This window comes from Ascaphus truei, chromosome 18 (genome assembly GCF_040206685.1).
Source record: "Ascaphus truei isolate aAscTru1 chromosome 18, aAscTru1.hap1, whole genome shotgun sequence".
In the NCBI taxonomy this organism is placed as follows: Eukaryota; Metazoa; Chordata; class Amphibia; order Anura; family Ascaphidae; genus Ascaphus; species Ascaphus truei.
The window spans coordinates 13,111,465-13,138,819 of record NC_134500.1 but is presented as its reverse complement, the minus strand read 5'-3'; the positions used below and the strand labels follow the sequence as shown (position 1 = coordinate 13,138,819).

The 27,355-nt window shown below is 47.4% G+C and overlaps 1 protein-coding gene across 1 annotated transcript; it reads right to left on the bottom strand.

The window, feature by feature from the left end:
• Nucleotides 1–625: 625 nt before the first annotated feature.
• Nucleotides 626–27,317, bottom strand: SLC27A2 (solute carrier family 27 member 2). Its single transcript, XM_075575588.1, has 10 exons — nt 26,702–27,317; nt 19,854–20,063; nt 18,407–18,565; nt 9,248–9,372; nt 7,400–7,594; nt 6,017–6,107; nt 4,493–4,691; nt 3,257–3,354; nt 2,334–2,464; nt 626–931 (listed from the first exon to the last, which is right to left on the bottom strand). The coding sequence occupies exons 1-10, from the start codon at nt 27,177–27,179 to the stop codon at nt 755–757; spliced, it is 1,863 nt and encodes a 620-aa protein (XP_075431703.1). The 5' UTR covers nt 27,180–27,317; the 3' UTR covers nt 626–754.
• Between the last annotated feature and the right edge of the window lie 38 nt (nt 27,318–27,355).

Here is a 27,355-nt window from a genome sequence, read left to right as displayed (position 1 = left end):
TTAATTAGATGTAATATACTGAGCATCCTTTGATTTCTATAGCAGATTTCAGCACCACCTCCCCCGCAGTGCAAGATCTTTGCAACACTTTCCTGTTTGGGATCATTTGTTGCCAATATTTCCAGCCATTTGTGCTACAAACTGTAACAATAGATAATGTTACCTTAGTAATATAAGGATATATTGTAGCTGCTGAGTTACACTGACTGAAGGATTGATTGAAACTGAAAGGCAGCCATTTAGTTAGGCACACAATCAGGATTTTTACAGATTTATAACAGGAACCCAAAAAGATTGCCAGCTTAGGTAAGAATGTACAATTATACATTGTCACATAAGAAATGGGGAGAATGCAATATTGCTGCTGTAAGCTTTCCATTGCGAACAGCTCACCTCTAACGCACATCAAGCAGTAGTCCTCTATTGTAATACATGCCACGGATTGCTCTAAGTGAGCAGCGCTGGGTATTGCTGCTGTATTGCAACATGCACTGGGGTTGTTTATTTTTGTTACTGATGCAGAGGTTCAGACCTCACAAATTGGTTCCTCTGGGTCACTAAATGGTATCCCGGTGGATTAGATGTTGTTCCTAAGAAACCCTTTTAACAAATGACAAACACCCAGTTCTATTAACAAGCTCTTTTAATGCATAATAATAAACCAGCTACAAACTGTATTACAAATCGATGAATAAGGAGAATATCAGTAACCAATGTTTAAAAATAAAATTAAAATAAATGGCGTTAGAGAGTCTCATAGTTTTATTTTTCTATCTTTTATATGATCATAAATGGTTTGAGTCATTGGGACGTATTTCTTTTCTTTATCGTCCAGGATGTAGAGTGGATCGGAAATGATAGAGGGATCAAAGCCGTCCTCCACAAGCTTCACCTTGCGCTGCTTGTAAGTGCCTGTAATCTCTAAAATGTCCTAAAATAAAGAAGACAGGGCGTTAGAAATGGAAGCGTGTGTGTGTGTGTGTGTGTGTGTGTGTGTGTGTGTGTGTGTGTGTGTGTGTGTGTGTGTGTGTGTGTGTGTGTGTGTGTGTGTGTGTGTGTGTGTGTGTGTGTGTGTGTGTGTGTGTGTGTGTGTGTGTGTGTGTGTGTGTGTGTGTGTGTTAGAGAGGAGATGAGGAAACGGAATTATTCCGCTTAAATGTCAGGTCCCATTGACACATAAAACAATATACTATAATAATGTTTGTTTTTCTCCCTTGTATAGCGCTGACAGTGTACGCAGCGCTGTACATAGAATCTACCCTGTAGAGCTTACTATCTATTTGTGGGTGCCTGAGGGAGGTAAAGTGACTTGCCCAAGGTCACAAGGAGCTGACACCGGGATTTGAGTCAGTGTCTTTACTCACTGAGCCACTCACTAATACTTCTACTTGCACCTTTTAAAGCAGGGGTGGTCAACTTTAGTCCTCATAGGACACCAACAGGTCAGGTTTTCAGGATATCCCTGCTTCAGCACAGGTGGCGCAATCAGTGTCTCAATCTGTAACTCAGTCATAATGACAGCCACCGGTGCTGAAGCAGGGATAACCTGAAGACCCGTCTCATCTGTGGGGTCCCCCGGGTTTTCGATCTTATGGGGGGGGGGGGGAGACCCGGGCCCGGTGGCTGTGGTGGGCCCTGCTGCCGGTCCTCTCGTTGCCGCCGGGCCCGGCTCTACCCGAGCGCGGGCCTCCCTCACTGACTGTCCCAAAACACACAGCAGCGGATTTCAAAACTTGCCACCCGTAGGCCCTTGCCTGTGTGGCCGCCACCTCTCTCCCGCGCTCCTGCTTCTTTGGAATCCCGGCATCAAATGATGCTGCGGACGTCACCAACGTGCCCGTACGGTGGCACGCTGCCATGGAAACGTGACGTCACACTGCCTTGGCAACGAGACGCCATGTGACATCACGTTGGGGACGTCCACAGCGTCATTTGATGCTGGAATTCCAAAGGAATGAGGCTGCCACACAGACAAGTATCTTCCCCTTTGCTCCAAGAGGCCCCAGAGCGCGGCAAAATTGGGGGCGCCTTAGGCCCGGGGCCTAATGGGAAATCTGACATTGGTCCCACATCGAGCTTCTGATGCTGACGCACCGGGCCTCTCTGACATCGGCGCACGCCGGTAGTAACTCCAGTCCTGTGCCCCGGGAAATCTGTCTGCGGGGACAGCGACTGCAACTTTAAGATATTTTTTACCGTTGCAAACTTTTACTTGCTGGAGACGAGCTCCACTCAAAGGAATGGATCTAAAATCTCCTCCAGAAAGAGGTAGCCGATAAGGGCCTTTGAAGAATACAATAAGGCTTGTAAGAAAAAACTTAGATATATCCTACCTGAATCCTAACAAACCGGGGTCTTGCATAATTTGGTAGGAAGTCCATGACATGCGAGTATAGTTTTCTCCCATCAAATTCCTGGCCATCCTTCAGCCGGAGAGAGGCCATTCCTATCCGGCCTTCATGATCTATAAAACAGAACCAATGAAAGATCTAGGATCTCCGCTTGCTGCGGTTTCTGCAAACCCATTCGACCGCTACCCACGACCCATCACAGCGCTGACCCTGTGAAACCAACTCAGCTGTGGTAAGTAACACAGATCAAGAAGCTTTCTAAATGAGCGACAATATACACAACAAGAGAACTTGGAGTAATGAGGCTCAAGCTTCGGTATCCAATGTCACCACTGACAGATTGAATCTGTCAGCCAGAACAGAACCTCTCCACCTAGGATGTGTAGGCTGCAAACACTCTCCAGTTTGATTCCATGCACAGGGTGGTGATTCTATTCCAGACCCAGACACAAGTGAAGGTGGATTATTGGCAACTGATCAAAGCTGCACCATGTGCTATTTCCACCAATGACCTTTCCAAAAAGGACTCTTACAATGTCCCTGCGAGTGGCGCCTGAGGATAATGATTCACAATAACACAACGGCTGAATGTCTTGCTGCATTCGATTATTTGAGGATGGGAGAAGGTGTCAAACAGCTCACAATTGTTCTTTTCATTGAGATCCCCATTTAACATGCTGTTCACATTTATTTTCCTTGCCAGGCAAAATGTAAGCCTCATTTATTTGAATGGTTATCAGATTTTCCCTGACAAGGAGAAGATGGCCTTAGCATATTGAGCCCATAGAGAATAACTGACCTCTAGTGGGGGGAAAAAACAACACAAAAACATGAATTTACCCCCTTCGAGAAAAATCAGCTCCACCCATAAAATAAGTGAACTGCAAGTAAGGGACTTTTCATACTTGCAACAGGGACTCCATAGATGATAATTTCCTGGATAAAATACACGAGACCCAGAATATCAGCAACTTCTGTGGTCGCAACATTCTCCCCCTTCCACCTAAAACGAAAAATATAACATTATAGTACATTTTCTTAACCGCTTCGCTGGCAGAGGGACAAGCAAAGGAGCGATGGTGTGCTGATCTCTCTGGCAGAAAAAGGATTTGTATTGATAATACATGCAGGCCTTCCGGGGACCAAAGAGGTCTATACCTGGGCCCCCAGGTAAAGGTGTTGAGCAGGGAGCGGCTGTGCTGAGACCCATTTTGAGCGGGGATGGGGCTCTGACCCTGTGCACTTGGCGAGGCTGGCCGGTCCCAGAACTTCTGCTTGGGCATAACTTCTGGGTTCAGCCGGCCGGTCTCCCCTTCCTATATGGGGGCCGTGGATGTATGTAATGACTCATGTACACGCTAAAAGTATGCTATATTTAGTGCTGCAATGGGAGTGGGGGGGGGGAAGGGGTTGGCCGATTTACTTTAGGGGATTGACTCATATGTTGACACAACAGTTCGAGTTAAAGGCCATTAACATCTCTGACTACCACTTCTTCTTTACAGTATATAACCCACATATAGCACATTCCTAGCTTTATTGGTAGGGTGACCAGATGTCCCGGTTTAGCCGGGACAGTCCCGGTTTTTAATGCTCTGTCTCGACTTTTTGGGGGATGCTATCCCAGTTTATCAATCCCGTTGGCCGCGTATGCACGATCGGCACTGTCCGACTGCGCATGCGTGATCGGTGCAGGCTCCGATCAAATATGCGCACGAGCAGCCGGCAAGTGACATCACCCTATTAATAGGATTCGGATACCTACAATGATTGTGTGGTTTTAGGAATATGCAGCTCTGGGTTGTAAAACAGAACTAGAAAGGAGCTGCAGCTGACACTTCGACTCTATAAGGCTTTCGTTCAGATGTAACACATACCCTTGCCCGGGTTAATGACCATTCCAACTCATCTCATACCTTCTCCTCCTACTATAAGCCTGACACACCATATAGCAATATCTGGAATGTATTTATAATGACTGTGTTTTCTTTTAATAAGACATCACTTTGAAAATATGCCATTTCTGTTGAGTAAAGAATGTTTAATAATGGGATTAGTGTTGAGGTGCACTGTTGGGAAATACTCCGAAACCCCTCAGTTTTTTATTTAAATATTCTAAGCATGCTGGGAAAATGTTTCACCTGAAAGTATCTCCAACTCGATCATGAAAATAAATGAACTTTTGTTGGTCAACCATCAGGAGATCGCCGGTGTTAAAATAAACATCTCCTTTGCGGAAAACGTCGCGCAGCATCTTCTTCTCGGTCTGCGATGGATCTCCGGCGTAGCCGCCAAACGGAGAAACCTTTGTGATTTTACTGACCAGAAGCCCGGGCTGACCTGAGGACGACAAAAGACAGCATGGGAACGATGCAGAAAGCGGTGCAAATTGCTTTTGTGGCAGCAAATTGTCCCCGGGAAATCTCATTCTAAATTGTGCTTTGCGTGCGCCTATGTCCGAACCTGAAATGTCTCCATCTGCGTCAGTATCGTCCATTTTATTTGGCTGGTGCACAGAACTGGAGTGCGCTACGCGGACAGATGTAAATACTGTAATATGTACTACAAAAGAATGTTTCTGGCACCCAAAATAAAGTAGAGAGTCCGTCAAAATGGTGCACCAACTTGGCGTAATCCATGAAGTCTGTTAATAGCGTTAGTGCAGAATTAAATTGCTATGTATCAACCAAAAATGTATTGGATACAGGCACAGCATGGATGCTATAGTGTCCCAGTATGGCTACTATGATTCTTACCCTAATCATTGATATTCACAAACATTATAAATTAAAATACATATACACCATGCTGTTTATTTAAATTGTAGCAATCAGGTATTCAATATGACGCAATGTGTCAAAAATAATTTCGAACAGCGAATTATGCGTCACGCGGCACGAAGCCTACGACACACATGAATGCAGGCGTGGCCAGACTTTCTGTCTACAGCAGGGGTGCTCAATGCCTGTCATCAAGACCCCGAACAGGTCAGGTTTTCAGGATATCCCAGCTTCAGCACAGTTGGCTTAATGAGAGGCTTAGTCGAAGACCTGTGCTGAAGCAGGGAATGATTGATCCACCGGTGCTGAAGCTGGGATATCCTGAAAAACTGTCCTGTTGGGTGGGGGCTTCAGGACTGGAGTTCAGCACCCCTGGTCTACAGAGCAGCAAACGTCCGCGGCGCCTGACACAGTGTCTGCCGCGCTCGCGCGGCAGGGAGTCCATGCTTCCGGATTGGAGGTGAGTGTCATTACTTTTTTGAACAAGTCAGACACAATAAGGTTAGGGGAAATTAAATAAAGAAAAACTTCAGCAAAGAAAAGAAACTCATTTGTGCAAGAAGTGTCATCCCCCAGACCCCCAAAACCGATTTAGACAGAGATTATAATCCATGTTTAAAACAGATACAAAGCAATAAGTAAACTGCTCAGAGTGAGAGTTAGCACCGGAACAGGTGCGATAACCTGTAACCGACACTTGATGTAACCCTGCCCCTCAGTGTGCTCACTTGCATGCCATTACCCAGAATCCTTTGCTTTGCATGTGATAGTAATGGAAGGGGGGGGAGTTTGAGGTAGGCAGAGACATGGGTGTCCTTTCCTTACACAGAAACATTGTACATTCTTGCACTTCACTTGGTGAACGTTGATCTAAGTTGACAATACCTTTCCGCACTTTCATGCAACGTCCCTTGGCATCTCTAAGAGGTTCATCCTTTTCTATATCATATTTAATCAGTTCACATGGTAACAATGTCTATTAAAAATAGAACGCTTTAATTAGCATGAGGGGAAACAAGCCACATTCACATTTAACGACATTAGAGAGACAAAATTACTGGCGTATACACCTATGTATTATATATAATATCTGAAACCCAATAGGCACAACCTCTAGCATATGAAAAAAATGTATTGGTGTGTGCACGTATCATAAGCCAATAATAAATCACCAAATATGTCCTGATGAGGGCCCCTTTGAGGACAGAAACTCTGTTTTTACTGATGGCTTAAATATATATTTTCAATTTACCCGGAGTGCTGTATCCTTCTTTCGAACTACTGGTTTGAGTGATGTACTATGGTGTGGGTGTGTGTATGTACTATAATAATATATATATATATAATATATAAAGGAGGGAGGAACCATTGTGTGTCGAAATAATATTTGAATAATTTTAAAGTATGTGAATGATACGGGCATGCAGAAGAAACCCAATTCCTTTTATCACCAAGGCAGAGCAAGTGATGAATCAATCTTACGCCCCAAGAGTAGCTGCTCTAATTGGAAACGTAGGAAGTTTTGCATTTTCCGAAACGTTTGAAATCCCGTATACCCGTCTCGGAATAACTTTATGGTTTTTACCCAGTAACCCTATCACTGCTTTTAGTTTACTTTGGTACTCCATAGTTTGCAGGATCGGCAGTGCACTTTTTGCAATGCATTGTGGGTCCCACGTGCGCCACAGGTGTTAACATAGATACTAAAAATAAAGTTGGATTTTAGTTATGAATGTACAGCAAACACAAATGTCACTTGTGAGCACATTCACATCTCAGACAGGTCTGCAACCCTGCACTTCCCCATTATCTGCTAGCACAGGGGTGCGCAAACTGGGGTGCATGAGATTTTCGGGTGGCGTGGCGGTTACAGAGGCCCCGCGCTTTCCTGAAGGCATTTAAATGAAATGCCGGGAACTGGGCGAGGCCTCTGCAACTTCACTTACCTTAGCTTTCCAGCGACACATTGCCATGGCAACACGGCATCAAATAAAGCCGCGGGGGTCACATGACCCCACTGCGTTACTTGCCGGAGCCGAGCAGGGGAGGGGGGCACGAGCAGGTGGTGAGAGCAAGCAGGGGGGGCGCAGGGAGAAGAGTTTGCGCGCCCTTGTCCTAGCACACAGTGCTTCCACTACAGCTAGGGATTCTGGGAAATGACATGCAAATGAGCACACAGTGTCACCTTTTGCTTCAAATACACTTTAACATGGAACCCTATTGAAACCCCGGCATTGAAAGTTTGTAAAGAAAAGCCGTATCGGGTACCTTGTACAAGTAGCTCATTCTTCCCACGGCACCAATTGTGTTGGTGTAATTAATGAAAATGATATTTCCCTCAGTGGCTGCATAGAATTCGCAAATTCGAATATCCCCAAATCTCTTGATAAACTCATTCCAAACATCAGTTCGGAGCCCGTTTCCTATGGCCATCCTCACGTTGTGTGACGCATCGTCTTCTTTCTAAATAAGAAAAAAAAGTATATTAATACTAAGGGCCTCATGCAGAGAGCAGCGCTAACAGGGAAAGCGGCATGTTTTGCCGAAATCTGCCTTTAGAAAGGCAGATAATGGAGAGTTTTGAAAGAAGCGCCATTTTTTTTTTTTCAAATTTCGCCGCGTGGCTGGAGAGAACCTAAATCTCTCCAGTGTTGAAAACGGCCGTATGCAGAGGTGGCTGTTCGCGGCAAAAAAATGGCGCGATTTTCAACATTTTGCTTCGCCAGCAAGAAGCTGGAGCTCGGCGGCCGGTGGGGGAGAAAAAAAAAAAACGCGATTTTTTTCCCACAAGTTTCAACAGCGCGCATATCGCCGGTTGAAACTCTCCATATGCAGACAGGATTTTAAATGCAGTTTTATGCCCTTTCTGCATATGGAGATTAAATCACGCCAAAAAAGGTACTATTTTTTTCTTTCTCCAATTTATTCCACCGCTGCTCTCTGCATGAGGCCCTAAGTATCTTGTTTTCTTCCACCTTTTCCCCTTCTGTGCGGTGTTGACTTTGGATGGTATTTGGCCCAGCTTCAATAAAATTATGGGGTAGTTCACTGGCGTTGTGCTATTTTATTGGTGTTCATATGTTAGGGAGTACAATTCTTATGAGCTGTAATAATGGTTTATATGACTCGGATTACATTGGAAATATATTCAGTCATACTCCGTGCTCCCTGATATGACGGATACTCCGTGCTCCCTGATATGACGGATACTCCGTGCTCCCTGATATGACGGATACTCCGTGCTCCCTGATATGACGGATACTCCGTGCTCCCTGATATGACGGGATGAGTTCAAACACTAAGTTGCAGTTACACTTAGGGGTAAATTCTACATACTCTGAGGGTTGGACATCTTTTTACAAAGGAAAGGTATACAGGGATATACCACATAAGTAAACATGGGAAGGATGTTGATCCAGGGAGTAATCTGATTGCCAATATTTGGAGTCAGGAAGGGATTTATTTTTCCCCTTATGAGATATCATTGGATGATATGTCACTGGGGTTTTTTGTTTGCCTTCCTCTGCATCAATAAGTAAATATAGATATAGGATAAAGTATCTGTCGTCTGAATTTAACACAGTTTGAACTTGATGGACGTATGTCTTTTTTCAACCTCATCCACTATGTAACTATTTTCAGAAACCTATTGATAATTTATCACTGCAATTTTTGGAATCCTATCCTTCTAAACTTCATTATTAAGTAATTAAATACATATTAAGATGGTAGAGATGTCACATCACAGTGGCTCAGTGAGTAAAGACACTGACTGAATTTGAATCAGGGGAATCCCGGTGTCGGCTCCTTGTGACCTTGGGGTAAGTCACTTTATCTCCCTGTGCCTCAGGCACCAAAAACATAGATTGTAAGCTCACCTGGGCAGGGAACTGTGTCTGTAACATTGCTATGTGCTGCGTACCGTGCGCTATGCTGTAATTGGGACGCGAATTGTGTCCCATTGGGAGGAAAGCGCTATATGCAATAAAGTTATTATTATTGTTATTATTATTATTATGTGCTTTCACTGGATTGTACTGAATTAAGATGAACAGCATCACACAAATAACCTGGGATGAAAACCTACACGTTGCATTGAAAGACAAAGGAAGATACCTTTGGAACATTGCAGAGATATCGCAGGGTCTCCCCAATGTATAGTACCACGGTCACATTGTATTTTCTGCAGTCTTCCCAAAACTGGCTGGCTGAAAATTTCTCACGCAAGACCACAGTTGCACCTAGTGGGCAACGAGAAAACATGCTTACTGACGGAGGAGTGAGTGTGAGTAAGGACACTGACTGATAACAACGACACCGAACCTGGTTCAATTCCCGGTGTCAGCTCCTTGTGACCTTGGGCAAGTCACTTTATCTCCCTGTGCCTCAGGCATCAACAACATAAAGTGTAAGCTCATCTGGGCAGGGGCTGTGTCTGTAACATTGCTATGTGCTGCGGACTATACTGTAATTGTCAAACGCTTTGAGTCCCGTTGGGAGAAATGTGCTTATATGAAAAATAAAGTTGCTGTTGCTGAGCTGGAAAGATTGGTTGCAGAAGAAACAAACAGAAGTATCAAAGCAAAATACACTTACAGGGCCAGGAATACACAGAACCAAACACAGGTTACGGATCAAAATGCAATAGTCCAGGGATTAAACATTGGACAAATAAACCTTTGAAGGATCATGTGACCATCAGAATACATCACAAGAGTCAGAAGGTTATCAGGCGTTAGGACATCTCCCAAATAAGAGAAGGTTGTTTAAGGCTGGCTGACAGCCGGAGAGGCTCAGAATCACAGCTCTTCCAGCACAGGTGTCACGGCGTCGTGACGTTGACGCTGCTTCGCTCTGATTGGAGGTTTGCAGCAGACAGCACGCTCAGAAACAGGTTCTGCTGTCGGCTGAAAATCCCTGCGCCTCAGAACGCCTGCGGACGCTCGCGGGAGCCCCCTCTCAAGGCATCCTCATTGAGGATGATGGGGCTCAGCGCGGAGCGTCCGCACGGCTCAACGCTGACTGTCCTTCTATGGACTCAGCCTAAGTGTACCCCTCTTATAGAAAACGGTGTCAAGCTAGGAAGGAACCAGTTTAGAGATCAATTTGACTCCCAGACGCAGATTCTATCTAAACGGAGTGTGAGTGCTTGGTGAATTTCTTAGCATTAATTTAATAAGAAAATCTAAGCAAATAAGGCCGATTATTTTTACAGATGTGGAACCAAAATATACAAAATCAAAAAATTAAATTTAAAAGGATACGAATGAATAAATGTCTTAACTAAATACAGTACTAGGAATCCAAAGCGCGGGGAAACAGCCGCAGGCGAGGAGAATCCGGCGTGTGCAGCCAACACAACGTAGACAAAGCATTTCTTCAAAGTGCAGGTCTCCTCTAAGGCTGGGTCCCCAGTACGCTCTGCAGCGCACGCTATCGCTCCCGCCGGAGCTGGTTGAGCCACCTGTGCTGAAGCTGTGACTGATTGAGCCACCTGTGCTGAAGCTGGGACTGATTGAGCCACCTGTGCTGAAGCTGGGACTGATTGAGCCACCTGTGCTGAAGCTGGGATATCCTGAAAACCTGACCTGTTGGTGGCTCTTGAGGACTGGAGTTGGCCACTGCTGCCGTATACCCTTAGTAATGGTTGATGCGCGTCTGTGTTTTTATCATTACCTTCATGTCGTGCAAAGCATATCCCAGAATATGCGAGTGTAGAACAGTATTATCGCTATCGGTTGAATCTGTTGGATTTCCTAGTGTCCTCGCATTAAACTAACTGGGCGGATGGAACAGAATGCGCTCAATGTTTCTCTAATGCAGGGGTGCGCAAACTTTGTGCGCTGCGCCCTCCTGCCTGCCAGCCCCTGTACTCGCGCCCCCCATACCTAAAATCTGGCGTCAAATGACGCGTGGGGTCACATGACTCGTGGCGTGGTTTGACACGCATTGCCATGGCGGCACGTCACCCCGCGGCGTCATTTGACGCGTCACCGAAGACAAGATATGAGACACTGCAGAGGCCTGCTATCTCTGTAACTCCCCCAACATGCCACTTAGATTGTAAGCTCTCTGGGCGAGGGATTTCCTTTCCTATTGTCTGACTTTGTTGCACTTATTGTATGATAACTCCCTGTCCTGCGTCTTCTGTAAAGCACGGAGTACACTGTGGGCACTATATAAACAAAGAGATACATACACACAAGTGTGACGCATGGGGCATATAAAAGTTCAAAGATGCCGCCAGGTAATAGTGTAAATGGTATCTTAATGCCATCTAGTCCTTACCTGTTGCCAACTTATGTGTGCCCATAAACAAATGATTAATTAAACAAGGGGAAAGTTCGTGATTGCAACATTAGCAGAAGGGAACAAGATCACCTCAAATAGCCGAAACCGTGAAAAGCTCTGGATTCTGCACCCACAGTTCAAAGTAGAGGGAAACAAAGCAAGGTGCTTTCAACATGATGTGAAGCTGTCTTCTCCTCGCTTGGGTAAATTTCAGTCCAATTCAAGTGAATCGAGTTGACATGTTCCTCAGCAAGGGGAAGACACCTTCATACAATACTGAATAGAGGCCATAGGACGTAATGATGTATTAAAGCAGAAATCCTGATTTCGCCTCTTTCTCCCCTCCCCCCAGTATTGATAACAGGGTGGGTGAGGAGGGTTCCTTAGACGCAGCGGTGCGCAAACTGGAGGGAGGGGGCGCGGGCGGTTGCAGAGGTCCCGCGCTCTTCCCCAACGCATTTAAATTAAATGCCGGGGGACCGCGCGAGGCCTCGGCATCCTCTACTTACCGAGATTCAGCCGGCTTCGGGACGCGTGACCATGGCAACGCCATGGTTGCCATGGTAATGTGACGTCAAATGACGCCGCGGGTCAAGTGACGTCATACAATCACGTGCAAGGTGAGGGGGGGGGGGCGCAGCAACGGAGGAGAGCAGGGAGGGGGGGCAGTTTGCACACCCCTGCCTTGGAGCTAAGCCGTGCTATTGCTGGCTCAGTCGCCTTCCCCTTTCTGTGCCGGGGGAAGCACATATTGCTACTCCTTATCTCACCCGGTGTGAATTGTGACAACTCGGCCACGTTGCCGAATCTTTGCTCACACATTAAAGGCATGACCAGGGAGACGGCGAGAGGGCTCCCTCCCCCTCCCCCAATTACCCGATACCCACTTAAGGACAAACAAATAATCACAGAGACCAGGTTTGGAGGTACAAAGGCAACGGCGTTTTATTTAAATATTAAAATAATTGAATAAATGCCCATCCCTACCAGAGTGCTCGCTTAATGGGTGAAAGGTCCGTAAACTGATGACCCCGTGACCAGGGCTGCCACCTCTCCGGGTTTGACCCGGAGACTCCGGGTTGCGGGCTCTTACCTCCGGGCTACGGGTTGCTGCTGTCAATTTCCGGGTGGCGGCGGTTCCGGCATTCTCCTGCAATTCCCCCTCCCCCCCCCCTCCAACTGCAGTGAACATGGCTGCCTGGCGTCAAATGACACCGTGTTGCCATGGCAACTGGACGCTACCTGACGTCATGACGCTACGCGGCGTCACGTTGTCATGATAACGCGGTGCCGCGTAGCGTCACGACGGCACATAGCATCCGGTTGCCATGGCAACCCGGCGTCATTTGACGCCAGGCAGCCATGTTCACGGCAGGGGGAATTGCAGCAGGATGCCGGGAGACACCGCAACATGCCACCAAGTAAGGGATTTTTTTAAAATTTGGCCTTCAATAGAAGGTGGCAACCCTGCCCGTGACCCTCAAGCCGTGACCCGGCTGTTAGTGCGAGTGGGCTTCCGGAGGCCACGTTTAAATGACCCCCGCCCACTTGCCACTCTCAGCCCCAACGGGCTTTATCAGCACAGAGCCCCGTCTGGCAAGGGCAAGCACTTACCCCCCAACTGCCGCCGCGTCAGCGGCAACACCGTCCGACTCGACCCTGAATGGGTATCAAAAAAATGGAGATTCGTCTCCCCTCCGTCAAGAAACTTCAGCACTTCTTGTCATATTTCTTGTAAAATTAAATTCAACTTCAAACTGTAACACAAAACGATATTAATAATATTCAGAAACAACGGAAATTGCTGTCAGGGAGCGGATTGACCGCACGCCCTGCCAGCGGGCCTTAAAGACCTCCCCCACACCTCCCCCTCTCGCGTCCCTTGACCGCGTCATCCCCTGCTCCCACCGGTGGGAAGGAGAGCAGACAGAGGGCGCCACGGAGAAGAAGTTGAGTCTGGTCCCCCTGGTCATGGCGGCCCCACACTTAAGGCTCGGGGCTGCTGGGAGCATAAGAATCTGTTAGCAGGTTTTTTTTTACAGGCCTAACACAAAGCCACAATCAAACACAATGCTTAGCTCCTCTCTGAGCACTAACTACACAGTACACATCTTGCCCCTAACTATCCCGGACGGCTTCCTCGCTTACCGATTTAACAAAACTCAGGGGTAGCTGAATCACAGACTGTGTAACAAAGGCAGACTAAATTGTCCTTACTTTGGGCTCCTGAGGAAAGTCTGTCTCCTATGCCGGGCACATCCTCGGGCAGCTTGACTTCCTCCTAGCTAACTTGTTTCACGGGCGCAGGGTCCTGCAGCTCCCAGGTACTCCCTTCTGGGGAGTCCCCACAGCCTCTTGGCCTGTCACTGCAGGTTCTAGAACAGGTAGCACTGACAGGCAGCCACTTCCTGCCTTTAAAGTCCTGGTCTGGAGCTAATTGTCCACATTCTAGCACAGCATACATCTAAGGTGTGGTGTACATGCCTGCCTGCAGAGTGAGGGAGTTAACCATTCAGTCCCTCACAGTATACAGCATTGTGACCGTTACTATATGTATAATCACACATATATCTACTTTTCCCATGTGTTTATTTGCTATGTAACATCCTGCCTATTTTCCAATGATATTGTCCTCTCTCCCACAGAAACCCGAGAATTAAAACCATTTGGAGTATCCCTTTCCATGACCTGGTATACCCCAGTGGTACCCAACACAGAGTAAGAACCCCAAATCTAAATCTTATATGGGATATAAGGATCCAGAAAATAGGCTTGAATATGCCTTGTTCCATTAGACATACACTGAGCACCATATCCCAAAAGTTATATATATATATATATATATATATACCTGCCTGAGACATGCAGATGAGCATACAGTTATATTTGCATATATATATATACAGTGTTCGACAATTATATACATTTACTCGCCCGGGCGGGTAGATTTAACCCCCGGGCGAGTAAATATTGGCCCAAGCAGCACACATGTATTTTTAAAATTTCCCGCGCTCGCGCTGCTGCTTTTCCCGCGCTAGCGCTGGAGAAAAAAAAAAAAGCCGGAGGCGGGCTCATGTTGTTGGGGGAGATTACCCCGCCTCCGGCTCTCTGAGCAGTGGCCTCCCTCCTCAGCGCTTCCACTCCTCCCCCTTCCGGCAGCCAGCGCTTCCATGCCTGTCTGCCTCAGGCCCCTGCAGGGCTATCTGTTACCCCTCCCATCGGGTCACCCGCCCCCCCCCTAGCACCGGGCCACCCGCCCCCCCCCTCGCACCGGGCCATCCACCCCCCCATCGCACCGGGCCATCCACCACCCCCTCCCATCGGGCCATCCACCCCCCCCCTCACCCCAATCTCTCCCGGCCTCCGTGAAACCCCCCTCACCCCACGCGTGCCTCTCCCTGCTCTAAGCAGGGGAAATCCCCTCACCGGAGCCTCTCCCTGCTCTAAGCAGGGGAAATCCCCTCACCGGGGCCTCTCCCTGCTCTAAGCAGGGGAAATCCCCTCACCGGGGCCTCTGCCTGCTCTAAGCAGGGGAAATCCCCTCACCGGGGCCTCTCCCTGCTCTAAGCAGGGGAAATCCCCTCACCGGGGCCTCTCCCTGCTCTAAGCAGGGGAAATCCCCTCACCGGGGCCTCTCCCTGCTCTAAGCAGGGGAAATCCCCTCACCGGGGCCTCTGCCTGCTCTAAGCACATCTATAAGTGAATACTGCGGCGTCGGCGTCCCACTCTGGAGGGGGCCCGGCCCCTTGCAGAGGCCCTCCTGCCGTGCGGAGGCCCCCGCTGCCATGTGCGACCCCCCTGCCTTACGGGTGAGTGTTTGTGTGTGTGAGTGACAGACTGTGAGTGTGAGTTTGTCTGAGTGAGTGTCTGTGAGTGTGTCACCCTCTCTCTCTCCCTGTGTCACCCTCTCCCTGTATCACCCTCCCTCTCCCTGTGTCACCCTCTCTCCCTCTCCCTGTGTCACCCACCCTCTCCCTGTCACCCTCTCCCTCTCCCTGTCACCCTCCCCCTCTCCCTGTGTCACCCTCCCCCTCTCCCTGTGTCACCCTCCCCCTCTCCCTGTGTCACCCTCCCCCTCTCCCTGTGTCACCCTCCCCCTCTCCCTGTGTCACCCTCCCCCTCTCCCTGTGTCACCCTCCCCTCTCCCTGTGTCACCCTCCCCTCTCCCTGTGTCACCCTCCCCCTCTCCCTGTGTCACCCTCCCCCTCTCCCTGTGTCACCCTCCCCCTCTCCCTGTGTCACCCTCCCCCTCTCCCTGTGTCACCCTCCCCTCTCCCTGTGTCACCCTCCCCTCTCCCTGTGTCACCCTCCCCCTCTCCCTGTGTCACCCTCCCCCTCTCCCTGTGTCACCCTCCCCATCTCCCTCTCCCTGTGTCACCCTCCCCTCTCCCTGTGTCACCCTCCCCTCTCCCTGTGTCACCCTCCCCTCTCCCTGTGTCACCCTCCCCTCTCCCTGTGTCACCCTCCCCCTCTCCCTGTGTCACCCTCCCCCTCTCCCTGTGTCACCCTCCCTCTCCCTGTGTCACCCTCCCTCTCCCTGTGTCACCCTCCCTCTCCCTGTGTCACCCTCCCTCTCCCTGTGTCACCCTCCCTCTCCCTGTGTCACCCTCCCTCTCCCTGTGTCACCCTCCCTCTCCCTGTGTCACCCTCCCTCTCCCTGTGTCACCCTCCCTCTGCCTGTGTCACCCTCCCTCTCCCTGTGTCACCCTCCCTCTCCCTGTGTCACCCTCCCTCTCCCTGTGTCACCCTCCCTCTCCCTGTGTCACCCTCCCTCTCCCTGTGTCACCCTCCCTCTCCCTGTGTCACCCTCCCTCTCCCTGTGTCACCCTCCCTCTCCCTGTGTCACCCTCCCTCTCCCTGTGTCACCCTCCCTCTCCCTGTGTCACCCTCTCTCTCCCTGTGTCACCCTCTCCCTGTGTCACCCTCCCTCTCTTTGTCACCCTCCCTCTCTTTGTCACCCTCCCTCTCCCTCTCCGTGTCACCCTCTCCCTGTGTCACCTACCGTCTCCCTCTCGCCCTCTCTCTGTCACCCTCTCCCTCTCTGTCGCACTCTCTTCTTCGCTCTCTCTGTCGCACTCTCTTCTTCGCTCTCTCTGTTGTACTCTCTTATTCGCTCTCTCTGTCGCACTCTCTTCTTCGCGCTCTCTGTCGCACTCTCTTCTTCGCGCTCTCTGTCGCACTCTCTCTGTCTCTCATTCTCTGTGTGTGTGTTTCTCATTCTCTCTCTTTCTCTGTGTTTCTCTCTTTCTCTCTCTGTGTGTGTGTTTGTGTGTGACTCTCTGTGTGACTCTCTGTGTGTGGGTGTGGGTGTGGGTGTGGGTGTGCCGCTCTCTGTGTGTGTGTGTGTGTGTGTCTGTCTGTCTCTCTCTCTGTGAAGCGCCGACTTCAAGACACTGGTTAAGGGATTCAGGAAACTAGTCATTCACATCTGGCTTTTATTTCTAGATCCGACATTGACACACACACGCACACACACGACTAATTGTAGTATAATGTAATACAATAAATACATTTATGTCAAAAACGAATGTTGTTCTGACTAGGAATTTATTAAATGTATTTTATTTATATATTTTATTTTAAAGCGGGGTTGGGGGCGGGACTAGGGGCGGAGTTGGGGGCGGGACTAGGGGCGGAGTTGGGGGCGGGACTAGGTGGCGAGTAGATTTTTTGGTTGGGCGAGTAGATTTTTGGGTGATTTGTCGAACACTGTATATATACACACACACACACACACACACACACACACACACACACACACACACACACACACACACACACACACACACACACACATATGCGAACAACAAGAAAAGAAAGCGCCCGATCCTAGTGCAACATGAAAAATACACTTTTAATAAAATTTAGTAGGTCCAACAAATATACACTCACAAACGAATAAAAGGTAAAAGCATGTAATGAGTATACTCATTCGCCACCGCACGATGATGTCGCTCCGTTTTTAAGTTATTGAGACTGAGACTATTTTTACTCACCGTTCACTGCACCGTTTGCTATTGATGCCCCACGGACACTCTGAAAATATTTGTTTGCTGCCGGTCCCACATCCGCTTCTGCGGGGTCACAATCTCATTACCTCCCATCCGGATGCTACTGTGAGAGTGGTGGACTTCCCGGGTCACATCGGGAGAAGCTGTTGCAGTTCCTGTACCTCTGCTGGACGGCGGCCTGGAGAAGCTGGAACTTCACTGAAGGGAAGAGTGGCGTGCAAGCGGAGCGACATCATCGTGCGGTGGCGAATGAGTATACTCATTACATGCTTTTACCATTTATTCGTTTGTGAGTGTATATTTGTTGGACCTACTAAATTTTATTAAAAGTGTATTTTTCATGTTGCACTATAGGATCGGGCGCTTTCTTTTCTTGTTGTTCGCAGATTTCTGGGAGGTCGTTGGTCCTTGCGGAGAGCAGCCAGATCCTATTCATGGACCCTTTTTTCATTTTTATTTTTATTAATATTTTTCACATTTTTTATTTTTATTTTTCCATAATAGGTTTTTTTATGTATTTTTTCACAACATATTATTGGTTCAACATGTTAATTCCTATTCTCTATATTGTTATAGCATGTCAGTCAATAGCTTTTACTTTTAGCTATTTAATATATATAGGTATCCAATTTTTAGTGTGTAGTCAATCAGCCATTACAGGTTATTAACATATTTGTGCCAATTCATTACTGCTGACGTCAGATTAGTTTTTTCTTTTAGTCATTTAGTGTTAGTTTTACACCTGAGGAGCGCAGTCTTTTCCTGTTTATATATATATATATATTAAGCAGAAAATTGCTGACCTGAAGAAGAGAGGAGAACTCTCGAAAGCTTACCCTATGACATAAATTGTTAGTCCAAAAAAAAAGGTATCACCTAATACTGAAGAACTCATTTATTCTGCACTATATATATATATATATATATACATATATACACATTTCTTAAACGGCTACAATAATGCAAATATTACCTTTACCGATGCATCCATGTATTCCAATGATTAGAGCAGAGCTGTGATATAGCGGAAGCGGAGAATAGATGATGTCTCTTGGCGAGACATTACATAAAGCAAACAAGCCGCAGCTATTTAGCAACCGACTGTGATTTATGACAGCCGCCTTTGGGAGACCTATTGAGAGATAAGAAAAGAGATCGGTATAATAAAGATCATCGTACCACCGTGACATTCAGTCCAGCTCGGCTCATCACTCCTTGATAAAGCACCCCACTTGGTGCGAAACGCGTTGGAATTCTGCTAGCCTCCTTTAACATGGCTGAAATAAATGGTATATTTTATATTATACGATATATATATATTATTTACCCAATATCATTTATTTATTTGTACATTCAAAGCTTCTCTAGCCCGATCATTATTTGCCTTCACTGGGTGACTTTTTGGATCCAGTTCTGCCTCATAGAAATGCAGGGTTTTTGTGACCTAGAATGCACTGGGAGTAGAGTAGGAAAACATGGCCGCCCCACTGACGCGGAGTCAGTGCTGCAGATGGAGACATCGTGCCAATGTTAGAATTACAGTTCGCCACGCTCTAATTTAAGACTTTAATAAAGCCACTTCCCTATGTGAAGGAAGCTTGGTGCTTTGCAATGTCCAAACACAAACTTAAAGGTCTAAATCTGCAAAGTTGACCAACATATATTAAATAATCAAAATAAATGTTAAACATGATTTGGTTATTACCGTATTTCCTTGAATCTAAGAGGCACCTTTTTCCGATTTTCACATGTCTGAAATCGGGGTGCGTCTTAGAATCGATGTTTTTAAAAAATATGTAGAAAAAAAAGTGCCTCCTAACCCCCTCCTCACTTACCATGTTTCAGGGGCAGTTCCATGTCAGCAGAGGAGGAAGCGGGGGCGGCGGCAGGAGAGGTCCCACGTCTGCAGAGGATTGAAGATGGACAGCGGGCGGGCATGCAGCGGTGGGAGAAGATCACCGTTAAGCAGGAGACCTGAGCAGGAGTACAGCGGAATGGCTGGGGAGGAGAGAGCGGTAACACCGGAAGTAAGAAACCGGTCCACTTCCGGTGTTACAGCTCTCTCCCCAGCCGTTCCGCTATGCCGCTCTACCTCTGCTCAGGTCCCCTGCTCTACGGCGATCTTCTCGCGCTGCTGCCACACACTCGCTGTCTATCGTCAATCTCCTGCAGACGTGGGACCTCTTCGGCTGCCGCCGCCCGCTTCATCCTCCGCCGACCTGAGACCACTCCTGAAACATGGTAAGTGAAAAGTTATTTTCCTCGAGTGTAAGTGCCAAATCGATGGTGCGTTTTACAATCTGAGGAAATACGGTATTATTAATAATAATAAAAAAAATATGAAGGGCAATAAAAATGGCTCCCCAGAAACCCCCCCCCCCCCCCAAAGTGCATTACAATTATCTCATGCCTATCATTACCTGTAGTTCCCGAAGTGTACACGTACAAGGCAAGAGATTTCAGATTGACAAACGACCTCAAGGATTTTGGAACGGATTCATCCAACGCGGCTTCAACTTTATCCATGAAAGATTCGGTCCCCTCGCCGATGGGGGTCTCGCTTAGGTAAAACACTCTGGCGTTTTCTTTCTTGAGCGCTGGCATCACTTCTTCGATGGCGCCGCTGAGCTCTGGAATGTAAGAAGAACACATTATGAAGTGGTGTTTAATCGTTAGCAGGTAAGTCATCAAACTTCCAGCTACTTTAATTGGTTGACACTTCAGCCACTGACTGAAACAGGTACAGGTAGTCCGCGTTTTCCAACTTTACGCTTTCCGCTGGATGTGTTTTCCGACGACGCATAATGAAGTCCAATAACTCATTGTCCGCCGCGGTTTCCGCGCATCCGACGGAAAACGCTGCCGGTTAACAGGGGTTCCGCTTTCCGACAAACCGCGATCTGACGCGGGTTTAACGGACGCATTGTGTCGGAAAAGCGAGGGCCCACTGTACAGGATATAGAGAAACAGGTACAGAACCAGGTAAATGGGTGCAGTTGAGGGGTATGACACTGGTGAAGGGGTGGCCAACTCCAGTCTTCAAGTCCCAGCTTCAGCACAGGTGGCTCAATCAGTGGCTCAGTCTTCGATTACGGATCTTAAAAAATAATGTCACCCGCAGTACCAGCATCATGTCTCATGGCTAAAATGTAACCTTGCCTTCTCCTCTGCAGACTTCCACTGTCCCTGGTGACTTGGGATAGAACAATATAGCCGCTGCTGCTGACTTTGCTATTTCTAGGTTGTCACTTGGGATGCACAGAGCTATTCTCAACTAGCTCAGTGTGTCCCAAGGTGGGTAGTCATGCAGCTGGGATGATTTCATTTAACCTTTTCAGTAGGGGAGGGCAGCAACGCAGTGCGTCGCTGGGACTTCCAGCACTGAAAGGGTTAGTGGATCAATGTACCTTTAAAAAGAAAATACCTCATAACGTAAGCCTTGATTTTGGTAAAAGAGCCAAGCCCAGGGTACAGAGTGCTAACGGGTATCGACATGTCGGCAACCCTGCCTTTCCCCATTATCTCTTAGCTTACAATCATTCCACTGCAGACAGGGATTCTGGGAAATGGCATGCAAATGAGCAGTATATAACAAGATATACTGCTGGTGCTCCAGGTGGCTGTCCTGCTGGACACTCATCTCTTCCAAGAACATCCAACTTCTTCTTCATGGTAGAAGACATTTGCATTGAATTGAGTCGGTTGCGCCCTACTCAACTTTCCTCCTTTATTACATGACCCATTCAACTTGCTGTGGCCGAACAGACACTGCAGCCAGGGATTCTGGGTAATGACATGCAAATGAGCACACAATGTCACCTTAAAGTTAAATAGAAAAATTTGGAGGGGCGCACGACGCGTTAGTCATTGCGCATTGCGCCATGACGTCATCACGTTGCCGTTTTGGCGCGAATTGGCTGCAGGTAAGAGGGTATATATTGGGTGGTGTCACATTGTATTTTATCCTTGATAAAGAACGCTGCGACGTTCGAAACGCGTTGGGTGGGTCTCATGACACCTTAAAGTACCCTTTCATATATTTTGATTCTGGGTCCTTTCCTGCTCCATTTGGTTCGTGCGCTCCTCCCAATATTTCTACTTCTGCTATCACCATTGGAAGCTGCACAGCCAGTCAGCCACACCAAGGAAAAGTGAGTACTATTACCAACTGAGGGGAACCTGCCAATGAGACTGGTCGCGGGTGAGCTTGTACTACCCACCACCTGTCTTCAGGAGGACAGTACCCATTATTGTTGTTGCATTATCACTACTCTATATTTGTGATTACGGATTTCCTTTGGATGGTGGTTCTGGCATTATATGTATTATTGGCCTGGCATTTGAGCGCTTTTGCCATCCTTCTATCGTTTTAAAGTTAAATAGGAATGTAGAACTTCAAACAAACCTGATCTGGGTTATGGACGCCCTATAAAACTTACACAATAAGGGAATCTCGGCAGACTGGCTTCTGTGCTGACAAAACTAGGTGAAAGTGACATGTAGAGTTCAGTGAAGGGACGTGAGGTAAATACCCAGAGTCAGGGCCGCCAACAGGGGGGGACAAAGGGTACGGGCGTCCCGGGCTCCGTGAGTCAGGGCAGGTAGGAGTCGGGAACCTGCGGCTCCCGAGCCACATGCGGCTCTTTCCAGGTTGCTGACCCCCAGCTGCTGCCTCTCTCCCTCACTATCCTGGCGGTGGCTGCGGTGGGGGGGCTGCTTGCCTGCCTCTCTACTGTACTGTCCCACACCGGGCTCTCATGCCGGTGCGCGCCGGAAGTGCGTGTCGCAACTTCTGGCGCCAGCCGATGTCACAGAGCCTGGCGTGGGACAGTACAGGAGAGAGGCAGGCAAGCAGCTAGGGAGATGTCGGGCCCGACGGTAACAAGAGGCCCGACCAGCGCCATTCGGTCCTCCCCCCTCCCCCCTCCCGCAGCCACCGCCAGGATAGTGAAGGAGGGAGGCCCAATGTAAGTGTTTATATATATATATATATATATATATATATATTTAATGGAAATATTACTGTATGCTCATCTGCATGTCTTAGGCAGGTCTGCAACCCCGCCTTTCCCCATTATCACCCAGCATACAGCACTTCCACTGCAGCAAAGGATTCTGGGAAATTACATGCAAATGAGCACACAGTGTCACCTTTTGCTTCAAACCTATATATATATATATATAAACCAAAAAATCTACTTGCCACCTAGTCCCGCTCCCAATCCCGCCCTGCTTGGTGTCGGCCATGAGGAGGTCGGCACGGGGATAATCCAGTCGCCACGGGCCTGTATTTTAATGGATTTGTCGAACACTGTATGTATATATATATATATATATATATATATATATATATATATATATATATATATATATACACACACATGTGTGTGTATGTATATTTGTGAGGGGCGAAGTGTGTGTGTGCGCATTTGGGAAGGGTAGTGTGTGCGTGTGTATTTGGGGGGGTAGTGTGTGTGTATTTGTGGAGGTAGAGTGTGTGTGTGTGTGTGTGTGTGTGTGTATTTGGAGGGGTCGTGTAGGTGTTTTGGGGAGGTAAGTATGAATGTATGTATATATGGTGTGTTTGGGGGGGGGGGTCGTGTAGGTGTTTTTTGGGGGGGAGGGGGATAGTGTATGTATAAATGGTGTATTTGTAAATGACACTGTTTTGCACAGAAAAACAATGGGGGAAAAACTAAGTAAAGGAACTTATTATTGTGAGATGCATTTTATTCCCCCACATATTTTGTCGCATGTTAATGCTTATACAGAATATACCTATTAGTGTGTGTGCAGTACATGTATGTGTTTGTGGGGGTGTAATATTCATGCATGTGCTGCGTCTCTCGGAATATTTTGGAGAAAGACATTTTTTATAACCTCTCTTCCTTGAGAGGTAGCAGACCCCTCACCTGGGGGATAGTATTAGGATTGTAACGGTATACAGCGAGAATCTGATCTTAACGCAAATACAACAAAGGGTTAATACTAATCACTATAAACTCTAGAGCAATGAATCCGAATTCATCTGATTAGCCTTTGGAGTTTGAATATAAAGACACAGATGGGACTATGCCCTATGTACCCACAAACTATACTTTCCATACTGCGACATAACTTAGTAGATCTGGGCGGCTTTTCTTACTGGGTTGGGGTGCCTGTTTTTACATTTAGTCTTGTTAATTTTTTGTTAATAGCGATTTTTTTTTTTTACTGTAAAGCAAATAAATTATCTTTATATATCAGTACCATAATGTATCTATATTGTTTATTCAGAAATTACGAGATATATTTATACATAATAGTGAACTGATAAGAGTATATTCAGAGGAATTATAAATATATCTTTGCTTCTTATTACAAGAACACAATACCTAACCGTTTTTATATACGTATGTGTTTTTATAATGTATATAATAAAAGGTATAGTCTTAAACAATATAGCTTAGGGGTGGCCAACTCCTGTCTTCAAGGGCCACCAACAGGCCAGGTATTAGGGATCTCCCTGCTTCAGCATAGGTGGCTCAATCTGAGGCATTGACTGAGCCATCTGTGCTGAAGCTGGGACGGATTAAGCCACCGGTTCTGAAGCTGAGACTGATTGAGCCACCTGTGCTGAAGCAGGGATAGCCTGAAAACCTGACCTGTTGGTGGTCTTTGAGGACTGGCGTGGCCCACCCCTGCAAAAATAGTGGAAAGGTTCTGCAAAGGAAAGATCTGGTTTGTGGCTGACAGAACTCGGAGTGTGAAAGCCGTTCATAATAGCTGAAGTGTGATTATCCGGCTATAAAGAGAAGAGTTCAAAGTTCTTCTAACTTCTTCCGCAACTTAATGCTTAGGCCGCGCGTATAGTGCCCGCGACGGGCGATGCGACGTCGCCCAAAAACAAATGCATTGCCGCCGCCGCGTGCGCTTATAGTAAGCGCGACGGCGATGGAGCGTCGCCAATTTTGGTAGCTGGCAATATTTGATTTTTCAAGGGCTGTCGCATGAGGCGACAGCCCCTGAACCAATCAAATGCCAGTACGCCCGCGACGCCGCCGTAAAGCGAAATATAACTTTCGCTGGCGGCGATGGGTGGCGTCGCCTGTCGCGGGCACTATACGCGCGGCCTTAGAAAGCAGGTGCCTGAGATATGCCAGCAGAGGCCAACACACAGAACTCAAGGCACCGCCACGCGTGAACTGGTCAGATTTGGTAAAAAAAAAAATGTTTTTAGTTATTGGCTCATTACTAAAGTCAGATATACCAGACAGGTGAAAAAACAATCGGGAAAATGCTGGAATCACGGCAAACAATCATGTATCTTCCAGATCTAAGACAATCAGAATCATAACGGATGTACATTGTTTATTCAGAGATAATGAGATATAATTATTCATGTAATAGTGTAATTCGTGTAACAATCATGTTTCTTTCCCAAAGCCGGGCTGTATTTTGCCATTGGGTATAATTTTGGGGTCTCTGGTAAATTGACACTAAAAGGTATTTTTACCATCAATGTTTGCACCATTTGTGTGCCCCTAATTTTAAGGGGAGGGGGGGGGGATGGAGAAGAGGAGTTAAGAAAACATCACAATGAGCTGTCCCTCTGATTCTATTCCTCTCTTAGGCCTGGATTCAGTAAGCAGTGATGCCGGGAATCAGAACCCAACCCAGCACTTACTGTCATTGACTTGAATGGCTGATCAGAGTGCCTTATTGCCCATCGCGCTTACTGCATCTCTCCCTCCACCCCCAACCCCCATTCTATATGCTGGGAAACGGTGTCCCAGTGCTGGAGAAGAACTCTGCTCCAGTTAAACAGTACACGGGGCTGAAATCTTCTCTAGTGCTGGGGGAGCGGCAAAGCACATCCTTTAGATTGTAAGCCATCATTACTTTTGTATCTTATTTGGTATGTCATTTTGTTTATGGTCATTTACATCACTCTGTACCCCCCCCCCCCCATTGTACCGCGCTGTGGAACGCGTTGGCGATTTACCAAAAACGGCAATAATAATAATATTGCCAAGAACATCGGTGTAAAAAAACCTCAGCCAGCTGCAAAGGGCACAAGCCAAGAATCTGCATTGATTAACAAGCACTAAGGTTTTCTTTCCATGGCTGTGTGTTCAAAACACATTCCTACGCCTTGACACAAAAACTGGTTATCCCGCCACGAAGCCCCACTTCTGCAACAATGTATTGATTTACATTAATAAAACGTGCGGCAAAAACACGCGTTATAGCGAACAGGACTCAGACGGTGCAATGTCAGCCCCTTGCACGAGAGCCGTTAGGCCCCTAAATATCGTTAACGAAATAACTCGTTACCAAATCAGAAAGACTTTAGACCAGGGGCGGCCAACTCCTGTCCTCAAGGGCCACCAACAGGTCAGGTTTTAAAGGATATTCCCTGCTTCAGCACAGGTGGCTCAATCAGTGGCTCAGTCAGCCACCTGTGCTGAAGCAGGGGTATCCCTAATACCTGGCCAGTTAACGGCCCTTGAAGGCTAGAGTTGGCCGCCCCGGGCTTTAGATGATACGGGGTCATTATCTTAATTATTTCTGCGTCTGTAGCCATTATAATTAATATCTTCTTCCTTTTGCCACGCACTTTTTTTATAGAGTACATCCTGTCCATGCTTAACCACTTCGCTGCCAGAGAGGCAACACATTGCAAGAGGTACTCGTTACTACTTGTGCTCCCAAGTACTTTAATTAGGATATATCTGTTGTTAAATAGGCAGTCCAATACAGAAAGGGAATAATGTTTGACACAATGTATCAGTGTCATTGGCTTCAAAAGAAAGATTTCATCGCCCTTAAGGGGACAGTTACACTTATTTGTATCCCATTAAAAATAAATATGTTTCGCTTTTCTCCGGGGTGTAGGGGGGAGGGGGGGGGGGGAATTCAAGCTTGTCGGCCACTTATGTTTGTCTGTTTGACTAACGATGGCATCTTATTTACTGTACACTGTTTAAAACAAAGACAGCAACTCGTGTCTACTTTGGAGGACTGACAAACAGTCTGATCATCAAAAGACATCGGAGAAAGATTGTAAAAGCCGCCACGGCTTTGGCTTACCAGGGGAAACGTCCCAGTTTAAATAATGTTTTCAACCTACCGGCACTTGCCCAATTTGTTTTAAAATGCCTGAGTCTTTCGTTTTGCATTTTGTCCGTGGAGTGGGTTGCCCCTTTTAACCCTTGAGTTGATGGCCCCTCTGGTAGCTAAACAGTTAAATTAAACTGTAATGCGGATAAAAGGGTATATAACTCACCTGGTGCAGCGATGATGATCTTAGACCCACTGCATCTGAAGCAATGTAGCAAAGACTGAGACCTGATGTTGTTGTTGAGGCACGCCATGGAACACCCCAACTTAGCCAACCCAAGCCAGATCCAGATGTAAGCAGGTGCATTGCCCATGAAGAGAGCCACACAGTCCCCTGACTTCACACCACCGTGCTTCCTCAGGGCTCTGGCTGCCTGGTTGCTCAGCTTGTCCACCTTGGAGTAGGAATACACCTCGTCCTTGAAGATCAAGAAGGGCTTGTCTGGGCACTTGTCCACCTGCTCCAAGAAGAGGTCCACCACTGTGTGCACAGGGGTTCTGGAACCATACCTCCAGGACTTTATGATAAAGCGCAAGAAGGTGATGAAGTAGAAGGTGTCCTGGAAGATGTAGGGGAAAATGAAGCTCAGGAGGAGAGGTAGCAGCAGAAGCCCTGGAAGGGCAGTACAGATCAAGGTGATCATTTAGGGGGGTGAGTGAGGAGGGAGATACCAGCGCTCAGTTTAACACACACAGGGATCAGCACCTGCTCTACCTGGCTTTGTCTGTAGGATGATTAACCATGTCCTAGAGTAGAGGTGACAGTGAGCTGTGTAGTGTGGAGCCTCCAGGGAGGAGGTGGTGTTTACAGTTACACACG